This window comes from Vigna radiata, chromosome 9 (assembly GCF_000741045.1).
Source record: "Vigna radiata var. radiata cultivar VC1973A chromosome 9, Vradiata_ver6, whole genome shotgun sequence".
Taxonomy (NCBI): Eukaryota; Viridiplantae; Streptophyta; class Magnoliopsida; order Fabales; family Fabaceae; genus Vigna; species Vigna radiata.
This window is the reverse complement of record NC_028359.1, coordinates 4,099,499-4,110,339: the sequence shown is the minus strand read 5'-3', so window position 1 is coordinate 4,110,339 and position 10,841 is coordinate 4,099,499. Positions and strand designations below refer to the sequence as shown.

The 10,841-nt window shown below is 32.2% G+C and overlaps 3 protein-coding genes across 7 annotated transcripts in view; all 3 read right to left on the bottom strand.

Moving 5' to 3' along the window:
• LOC106774186 (F-box/kelch-repeat protein At1g22040) overlaps positions 1-1,815 on the bottom strand; it is a 6,191-nt gene extending 4,376 nt beyond the window's left edge. Inside the window, exons 1-2 of one of the 5 annotated variants that reach the window (XM_014661082.2) lie at positions 1,650-1,815; positions 720-800 (exon numbers count right to left, since the gene is read on the bottom strand). The gene's annotated coding sequence lies outside the window, so the exon portion shown is untranslated. The other 4 variants (XM_014661081.2, XM_014661086.2, XM_014661083.2 and 1 more) reach the window with 4 other exon arrangements.
• Positions 1,816-6,101: 4,286 nt separating this feature from the next.
• On the bottom strand, positions 6,102-7,076 carry LOC106773121 (uncharacterized mitochondrial protein AtMg00810-like). The gene has a single exon (XM_014659812.1). It carries the CDS (start codon positions 7,074-7,076, stop codon positions 6,102-6,104), a length of 975 nt encoding a protein of 324 aa, XP_014515298.1.
• A 1,286-nt stretch (positions 7,077-8,362) lies between these two features.
• LOC106773120 lies at positions 8,363-9,217 on the bottom strand. The gene has a single exon (XM_014659811.1). The coding sequence runs from the start codon at positions 9,215-9,217 to the stop codon at positions 8,363-8,365; it is 855 nt and encodes a 284-aa protein (XP_014515297.1).
• Positions 9,218-10,841: the final 1,624 nt, after the last annotated feature.

Genomic DNA, 10,841 nt, shown 5'->3' with positions numbered 1-10,841 from the left:
CTTTCAAACATGTCACCGTTGTGTCAACCTTCCTCCATTGTAACCAAATTTAAAGTTCCAAACATGCCACCATTATGTCAACCTTCATTGCCTCTAACAAGTAACTTATTTCAAATTAACTCTCCATTCATACCTCAACTCACTTCACTTGACCCTACCTTCTTTGCTTTTCTCGATCACCAAGCCCTAGCCCCATGTTTTAACTATCCTCATTGTTTTCTTCTCCCTCCATTTCACCTCTTCAACTTCTAAGCATAGCTTCTACTCAATTTGTCATTTTCCTCATCGTCCCCTCCATTTGCTAACCAATAGCTTCTTCAACTAATTTGTTGCATCTCATCTAGTCAACACTGATGTTCAACACTCTTGAGTCTGCTCTCCATTTGTGTCATCAACATAAAGAGATCCCTGAGATAAGTGTTGTTAAACTAGAGATCCTACCTAGAATTGAGAGGGTGGTGAAAACTCCTAACTTGGGGTTCGTTAATCTAGAGATCCTACCTAGAATTGAAAGGGACACCTTAACTTGTAGGAGCTTACAATCCAGCAATTTAATGATCTTAACAACAATGTCCTATATTAGGATCTCGAATACCAAGCGGATAGGAAAGGTATTTTAAAGAATTAATGAAGAAAACTCAGGATAAGCTCTGGTTACAAGAGAATTCCACTACTGATGTGTAACTGAGAAACAAAAGAATGTAATCATATGAGGAAACCTTCTCTACTCTATGGCGTGAGCCACCCCACACTACCCCAGCGATTATCAACCTTCCCTGGCAAGAAAGCTAAAGAACATCCTGCCCAAAGAAAGAAAATGATGAAGATAGAAACACATAATTTACAATAATAAGAAAATGAAGTGAATATATTCCTAGCAAGTTATCAGCAATGCCATTCTATTTCCAAAACAAAAACCAAACAGCATGTAATTATAAAATCAAAGGCTCAAATTAAAGACATCCATTCAGACAAATTCAACATATAAAAGAACACCAACATTGTACCAGAAATAGGAATTCCATTAAGTCCACAGCCGAAATTGATTTTACAGATTAAATCATAGACATAAACGGGAAAATTAAGAAAGAGAAAAGGAAAGAAGCACTCACATCACACCACACAGACACCACAGAAAAACAACCATTTTTGTGCACAAGAATCTTACACAAGACATTCACCTTCCATAAGAGAAATAAGAACTGAAACAACTCACAGAACACGAATGCAATGCCCACATTTATACCCTTAAAAACAAAAATGCATACACTTTAAAAACGGACCCAGAAGTCAATTGAATAACCCACATGGAACCACTTAAACTGATGGAAAAATTCTTAAATTTTATTAAGCCCAAGTTCAGGGTTGCAGAATGTACACACCTTCCAAACTACCAGGCATAGTCTGACACGTACTGGCTCACAGAGACAGATACTTGTTTAATCAAGCAATCATTCATTGTTACATTAAAATAAAGGGGCCCAAACTGTACGGTTATAATCTAAATTCAGCACTCCAGAGGTAAATAATTGAAGAAAGTAAAACCAGTAAAGTTAAAGGATAGCAAACACAGTGTCATTGGATAAACATAACCACAAAATCCCCCAACCCCAAAATAAAAAGAAACCCAAGCCCTGATGCAATAATACCAGAAATTGATCCCCACAAGCAATCGCAGCAACAATACCCACTGTTGATGCATCAACACCAGAAATCGGTTCCACGAAATTTCCTAACTGATTCTGCAAAAGATTAACCAGGCAAAAGAAGAAGAAAAAGAAGAGTTAGCTATGAAAGTAACACGCCAAAAACAAGGGCAAAAAAATACTATATAAAAATAATAATCACAAAATAAGAAAAGGATGCTGATTAAACTTCAATGGATTAGACCACTTCATAAATTATTATGGCTATTTAATAATTAATTAGCTAGCGAAAACATATTTTATGTCCTCGTTTTTATTTGTAAAAAAAAATATAGTATAACTTAAAAAATATGTAAATAATTATATAGGGATATGAATATAAGAGTTATAGAGTTATTTTAAATTGGAGAATTATGTAGTTATATTTTATTAAAGAAATGAGATGGCTATGTATTTTATTAAATAGTAAAATCATTTTAAATTAACAAAAAGTGTATAGGATTCTTATTAAAATGATATTTTTATTTATGAATAACTTTTATAAGTAATTTCAATTGAAAATAATTTAACCTGTGTTTTTTTATAGGATTTGGAGGAGATGATTTGGGGAGATGATTTGAATGGATTTGCATAGATTTGAGGGTAAATTTTTTGTTGTTTTTTTTGAGTGGATTTGTGGGTAATTGAGAGTGGATTTGAAAATAAAGTTGGTGAGAATTAGTGTAGAATTTGATTGATGTGACAAATTTAAAAAATTAGTTTAATTGGTAGAAATTAAAGATTATCAAAATGTTTCTAGTTATTAAAGTAATATAAAATGTTATTTTTTAATGTTATATTTAAATATAAAAATATTTATAAAGAGATTAAAATTATTAATAATTACTAAAATTAATTTTTAAATATTAAAAAATTATAATATAGTAAAATAAATTTATTATTATTAATAATAATAATACAAAGTGTAACCGAATAAGGGGTAGTGTATTCAAATACACCCCTGAAACTGAATAAATGTAATTGTAATCGAAATTCAATTCATGAGTTGCGCTTTGAATAAGCCTTGAAATTAAATAAGGCTTTGATGGAATCAGTTTAAACTCCAAGGATATTTTGGAATTTTGCTTTTAATCCATGCAAATCCGCTCATTTTCAAAGGATTGCAAAATGGTACTCATCTCTCAAATCCGCGCTTTTACTCGCTCTGCAATCAGCCCAAGTGAACACCTAAATCTTCGCATATCCATCTTCACAAATCCACTTAAACAGTGTCATACCCTCAAACGAACACAGCCTTAAAGATTCGTAGTCATTAAATTTATTGTTATTGTTATTATTATTAAAATAATTAAAAAGTGTGTGTGTATATATATATATATATATATATATATATATAGGTTTACGTACACTGTTTTTTTAGTTGATACGTTTTAGTAATGTATAATGGGTTTTAGTAGACAAAAATATTCTTATATATTATGTATTATAAGTTTTAAGGTTAAAGACATTTTAATAATTTTCATTCTCAAAACTAAAAAAAAAAAAAATAAACTTTTCAAACTCTTAGTGACCTCTTTGATTTCTCTACATCCTTTCTCTTTCATTTCTCTCAAAGGCTTGAATTCTTAATATCAAAGTCTAGAATTCAAATCAAATGAATCGGATTTTCAGTTTTTAATCTAGACTAAGTCAAAAGTTGTCAAACAAAAATATTATAAATCAATTATGCAAAACAATTCAAAATTTTTCTTTTACATTCGTCAAGTTGTTAGACTAATTTGGACTCCCACGCCTTTGTAAGAAAACAAGTATATTTTGTATAATTTACTTTGTAAAAAATTGAAATAATGTTGTTGTATGTAAAATAATAGCCTAAGTTGAAGTAAAAATAAAATATTTACAAATATAAAGTCTTAGGGTAAATTATAAAGTTTATTTTTTATTTTCTATAATTATATCGAATTAGTTTAAAAAATGTAATTATATAGTTACGGAAAAAATAATTTATCAAGTATTAATGTAGTTTAAATATTTCTTCTTCCTTTATATCTTTTGACTTTTTTAAAGAATAAAATCGTGACGAAGTACAGACTCCAAAGCCAACAATAACTCATATGCATGGTGATTGATTATGTGTAATAGGATTCAATTGTTTTTCTATTTTCTTTTACTTAATATAGTATTTTATCTTATATCAATGTTAATAATTTTGTGTTCCTAACAGACTCAATAGTCTCACATAGGAGTCAAGGTCTAAGGTAATTTAAATATTTCTTCCTTCTTCCACCATCTAAGATCCTTTTAAGAACAAAATCACAACAGAACATAGGTTCTAAAGCAAACAATATCTAAAATGCATGATGATTGACCTTAAGAATGTCACTCAACAGACTTGGGATTGGAACATTGGCACCCACCATAGGGTCGATAATAAGATTATAGGTCAGATGCATGGTAATTGACCCTATCGATGTCACTCTACAAACTTGGGATTGAAACAATTTTGATTTTGTTTATGAGATTGTAAATATATAAAATGAGTAGGTGATTATATTAGTATAGGTTAGCTTATCATTGATTTCAGTTTCTCTACTGAGTTTTTCTTTTGTTGTTGTCTTTTGTTGTCCTATGATGTGCTTTCAAAATATATATTACTTTTGATATATTAGAAAGATTTTTAATATATTTTAAAACATCATAACCAATGTAAATCAGTGGATTTTAAATGGCACAATGAACAACAAAAAAACACTCAATAGAGAATCCAAATTCCTCATAATCTCGTAAACAATGTTAATAATAATTTAAAAAAAAAAATGAATACATTAAGTTTTTATTTTAAAATAAAGAGACCACATTGGGTAAAAAAATAAAGGAAAGCTAAGAAGTATAGAGCATTTTGAAGTCAATCAAGCTCTCTTTAAGCTCAAGCAAATCTTGTCCAAAAGAAGCTAAATAAAAGGGATAAGATCGATCATGACAAATATGACACTAACATGGGAAATATGACTAAAGCATACGAAGTATAAACCAATCTTATTGATATGATTTAAGATTTGCTTTTTAGATTTTACTTGTCCTCTTACCATATTTGAGATTCTTGACAAAGTGAGGCATTAAGTGACTACATATATGCATTATGCATTAGGTGGCTATATATATGCATTATATTTGAGTTTATGAGAATTAGAGAAAATTCTTCAAAATTGTTTATATGAGAGGGATAAAGTTTCTTTGAAATCTTATATTGGTTTCTAATAGTCAAGTGACAATTCTTCTTATGACGCTTATATTGGAAGATGAAGGTTTCTCTTGTAGTGCATCATTTCTTCCATCTCCTTAGTCTTTTATAGCTTTTAACTTTTTTATTTAATGCCTTATTCTTTTTTTAATATTTTTCATACTTTGCCTTTAATTTTCTTGTGCCTTTTACATCTCTTAATTCTATCACCTATTTTTTCTGATCATCTTCATATCTCTTCTTACATGTTCTTATTATTAGTTTTGCATTCTCTAATATTTTCTTTTATTCTTTTAAACATTTTATTGGAACCATTAATTCGAATATCTCATGAGCTTTCAAGATTTAAAATTATTCTTGTTAGGCCAAGATGTACTCAGAAGCACACACGTCCACCTTGTCCTTTCACTTTTCAAGTCTGGATGTACTCTATTGATATACCTGGATGTCCATGTCAATAGATAGGGAATCATAGGACCCTTGTGTGTGTGGTGTGTGTGTGTGTATGATACACTAATATATGAAATAATGCATCAGAATTATTCTTTAAACCTTTTTATATGGTATCAAGAGCCAAACACTGATATCATCTACAATATAGGAATGAATGTTTCTTCTTTTTCATTGAATATTTTTGATGGCTCCTTTTGATAAAAATCAATCGAAGAAACATGATTTTGGGACTTCTACGGCTTCTAAGAGTCATATTTCTATTGTTGTTGGATTTGTGACTAAGTCAGGTATATCTAACTTTATCCTTAATCTTTCTATTGTTATTAGGGTTAGTGATTGGATAATTGATTTAGGTGCTACTAATCATATGACTTGTGATACTCATAAATTTACTAATTTTTCTCCTAATTTTTCTAACTGTTATTATTAATGGGGTCTCATCTCCTATTGAAGGTGTAGGTACTATATGCCAATGCGGTCTTATCTCTATCAGCAAGTTAACCAAATCACGTTCTTTTGTTGCCTTGTTTTACCCAACTCATTGTCTTTTTCAGAACATTCATTCCAAGGGGAAGATTGTTAATGGTAGAGAGAGTGAATGACTGTATTATCTTCAAAATGTCTAACAACAAACCCATAAAGGAGTGTTGACTTATCTTCTGAATGATCACATACAAGATAAAAACAAAAAGGAATTTGGTTATTGCATAGACAATTGTGACATCCCACTTTTGGTTACTTAAAAAAAATTATTTCCAACATTATTTCATAAATGCAATATTCCTTAACCAAATAACTTGATTCACAACTGCTACAGCTAAAATAAACTCAACTTCTGTTGTTGACTGAGCTACAACCTCTTGCTTCTTGGAGCACCAAGAGAAAACACCTAAACCCATACTAAAACAGTACCCTGAAGTACTCTTCATATCATTCAAGCTACCAGCCCAATCACTTTCAGAAAAACCAAATAATTTAAAGTTTTGTACCTTGTAATACTTAACTCCATAATTAACAGTTCCTTTGATGTATCTTACAACCCTCTTTGTTGCCTTCAAGTGCAATTCACTAGCACAATGCATAAATCTTGACAACAAGCTAACTGGGAATAAGATGTTAGGCCTTGTGGATGTAAGATACATTAGACACCCAATTAAGCTTCTAAAATAAGCTTCATCAACTTTATCTGTTCCATCCTCCTTGATAAGCTTCTCTTTTTGATTCATTGGAGTGTTCATTGGTTTGCATTCACCAAGGTGAAATTTCTTTAGAATCTTCTTTGCATATTTTTTCTGGCAGATAAAAATCTCATTCTTCTTTTGAGTGATCTCCATGCCTAGAAAATAAGTCATAAGACCAAGATCTGTCATCTCAAAGACCTTTTTCATTTCTTGCTTGAACTCTTCAATTAGTGCTAGATTGCTTCCTGTCATCAAGAGATCATCAACATATAATGAAATAATTAAAGTATCAACACCATAATGTTTGACATAAAGTGTAGTTTCAGATACACTCTTTTGAAAGCCCAAGTGCAGTAAATGATCATTAATTCTGTTGTACCACACTCTTGGGGCTTGCTTTAAACCATATAAAGCCTTTTTTAGCAAGTAGACTTTTTCTTCTTGTCCTTTGATCATGTACTGTAGAAAACCATTAAGGAAAGTTGTACCATCTGGTTGTTCAGCATAAATCTCCTCCTGCAGAAAACCATTAAGGAAAGCTGACTTAACATCCATATGAAACAGTTGTTACCCCTTTTGTGCTATAATGGCAAGTAGTAGCCTAATTGTATAATGTCTTGCTACTGAAGCAAAAGTATCTGAATAATCTATCCTAAATATCTAAGAATAACCTTTTACAACAAGCCTTGCTTTGTGCTTGTTTACAAAACCATCAAGGTTGAATTTTGTTCTGAACACCCATTTCACCCTAATGACATTTTTTTCATAAGGTCTTGGAACTAGCACCCAGGTGTTATTTTTCTCAATCATGGACAACTCCTCCTGCATTGCAGCTAATCATTTCTCCTCCATAACAGCTACTTCAAAACTGGCAGGTTCACAAATAGCTATATTGCATAGTGATACATTGCTTTTTTTATAAATATCAGAGAGTAACCTTGTTCCTCTAACAGGTGGATCATCTACAGTGTCTTCAACCTCCAATTCAGTGTTCTGATTTTTCTTTGAATCACTCCAGCACCAATTTTCATCTTCCATGAAATGCACATCTCTGCTTATTAGAATTTTTCCAGTTTGAGGTTGAAAAATCCTATAACCTTTAGAAATTGTGTTGTAGCCAATAAATAATCCCGCTTCAGCCCTTTTATCAAGCTTATCACATTTAATCTGAGGTACATGTGAGTAACACAAACAACCAAATACTTTAAGAAAGTCCAAAGAAGGTTTAAAACCAAACCAGGCTTGAAAAGGAGTTTGATTTTTTAAGGCTCGTGTCAGAAGCCTATTCTGCATGAACACGGCTGTATTTGTAGCTTCAGCCCAAAACTTCTTGATGAAGCATGCACCTAGCCATCTCCATGATTGATCTATTTTTCCTTTCACTCACTCCATTTTTTTTAGGAGTGTAAGGGGCTGTTAATTGATGTTGAATCCCAGCTTCATCACAAAATTGTTGGAATTGATTTGCTATATACTCTTTTCCATTGTCTGACCTTAAGATCTGAATATGGCAATTGCTTTGATTTTCAACAAATGCTTTGAATTTCCAGAATAGTGCAGATACTTCTGATTTGTATTTAAGAAATAAAATCCAACACATTCTTGTTAGGTCATCTATAAAAATAATATAATAAAGACTTCCTTTTATGGATGAAGTTCTTTGTGGTCTAGCAACATCAGTGTGAACTAGTTGCAATTTTTTACTAGCCCTCCAACTACTTTTAGGAAATGGTTTCCTTGTTTGCTTCCTGAATCTACAAGCCTCACATTCAGCATGTAGTTCATTCCCAAATGACGGAAATGACCCAGCCTTTTGTGCTAAAGATTGACTGAGCTTGCTGTTACTGAAATGCAATCTGCTCCTCCTTCATTGGATTAAATGAGAAACTCTTGCTCCTCATCTTGACTTTAAACATTTCAAGGCCGGTTGGATCTTTAATTGTGCAGACTTTATCTTCAAAGATAACTTTGAACCCTTTCTCTAGTAACTGTCCGACACTAAGCAAGTTTTGATTAATTTTAGGTACATATAAGACATCAGAGAGGGTTTTTGTATCTATGTGAGTTGTTATAGCTATTGAACCCTTGCCTTTTACTGGAAGTTGTTCACCGTTTCCAATTCTGACCCATTTGACTTCAGTAATGTCCAAACACTTGAACAATTCTTTGTCATAGGTCATGTGGTTTGTGCAGCCGTTATCAGTCAACCAAGATTCATTTGAACTGCTGCTGAAGAAACAGGTAGCAGCAAAAAGTTGGTCTTCATTTTCTTGTGCGTTTTGTGCATCACCTTTAGCTTCTTGTTGGACATTTGCTTTGCAAATAACAGCTTCATGACCGATCCGATTACACTTACTGCACCTTGCATCAGGTCTTTTCCAGCAACGAAATGGTGGATGACCCAATTTTCCGCAATGTTGGCAAAGTGGATAATTTTTCTTTTTACCCTTACCTTGTTTTTTATTAAGAGCACCATTTTCACTGCTTGCTGGTTGGAACCTTTTGAAAATTTTCTTTTTACTGGTTCTGACATCATGATGCTTGACAGGGAGTGCACCTTCAACCACATGATCTTCTCTCATTAGCCTACGCTGTTCTTGGGCTTCCAAAGCGTGTAACACCTCTGCCAAAGTAATCTTGGATAGATTCTTTGTATTCTCCAATGAGGCAATAGACGCTTCGTACCTTTCTGGCATTGTCACAAGGATTTTCTTAACAATTCTGGAGTCCGCAAAGTCGCTGCCCAACAACTTTATTTTGTTGGCAATGCCCAATAACGTGTTTCAGTACTCCTTGATTGTCTCTGACTCTTTCATCCTTTGCGACTCAAATTCCCTCCTTAGGTTCAACACTTACATGCTTTTTATTCTGTCATCTCCTTCATATTCTTCCTTCAAAAACTCCCAATTTTTTTTTTGGTGATTTAAGAGTCATAATTCTGGTGAACATCAATTTTGTAACACCAGAAAACAAGGATGACTTTGCCTTTGCCTTCTTTGTTTTTTGTTCCTTACGATTTTTTATTTGAGCCAAGGTAGGATTCTCTGGCAGCAGTTGAACAGTGTAATCCTCTTCCACAGCTTCCCATAAATTCAATCCCTTTAGATAGGACTGCATTTTTACAGCCCACATATCATAGTCTTCCCCATTAAAGATGGGAAGTGCTACGGGAAAGGAAGTTGACTCTCCTTCCATTCTACGGGTCCCTTAAGAAAAAAAGTGCTCTAGATACCAATTGTTGGTTTTTAGAGAATAAAAACAGAAGGATATTGGCTGGCTGGAAGTATATTTTCTTATTGAATGCAACTTAATTTAAATACATTTAGAAATAACTAACTAAAAAATCACATCCCACGATTCTAGCAATCACTACTAATAACTTGCCTACAAAATAGGAAATAACTGACCCACTGATCCAGTAACAGCCATTGACTAATTAAAATAAATAAAACTTAAATCTTCCTAAAATCATGCAACTAACAAGGCAGTTCTCAACAATCCCATACACGTCTACATATTACATATATAGTGAATGTTGTTAGTCAAATTATGCATGATCCGTGAAAGCTTCATATGGATGTTGTTGAGAAGATTTTGAGATATTTGAAGTCCACTCTTGGAAAAGGAGTTTTGTTCTCAAATCATGGAAACTTAAAGGTAGAAAGGTATATTGATGTAGATTGGGCAGGTTCAAAAGATGATAAAAAGATCTACCTCTGGATACTTTACTTTTGTAGGAGGGAATCTTGTAACTTGGAGGAGTAAAAAGCAAATTGTAGTAGCAAGATCTAGTGTTGAAGCAGAATTCAGAGGAATGGCACTAAGTGTATGTGAACTTTTTTGGATTAAAATTGTGCTATCAGATTTGGGCTTTAAACCAAATGAAACTATGAGTTTGTAACAATGCATCAGCTATAGCAATTGCTCACAATCCTGTGCAACATGATAAAACAAAGCATGTGAAGATTGATAGACATTTCATCAAAGAGAAGCTTGAAGTTGGAATAAATTCAATTCCCTTTGTAAGATAAGAATTGCACTCGGTTGATGTTCTCACCAAAGGAATGTCAAGTAGAGTGTTTAACGAGCCTTTATTCAAGTTCGAAATATGTGATATCCATGCACCAAATTGAATAGGATGTTAAGATATGTCAAATATTTTGCTAACTATAATTTAGACATTATCATAATTTATGCAGATGTCATTCCTTTAATAAATGATATATATATATATATATATATATATATATATATATATATATATATATATATATATATATATATGTATATATATATATATATATATATATATAGGTTTAC

Bases quoted from the DNA above. Each gene is read 5' to 3' on its own strand.
- LOC106773121 (XM_014659812.1), bottom strand. From the start codon at position 7,076: ATGGATGTTAAGTCAGCTTTCCTTAATGGTTTTCTGCAGGAGGAGATT.
- LOC106773120 (XM_014659811.1), bottom strand. From the start codon at position 9,217: ATGCCAGAAAGGTACGAAGCGTCTATTGCCTCATTGGAGAATACAAAG.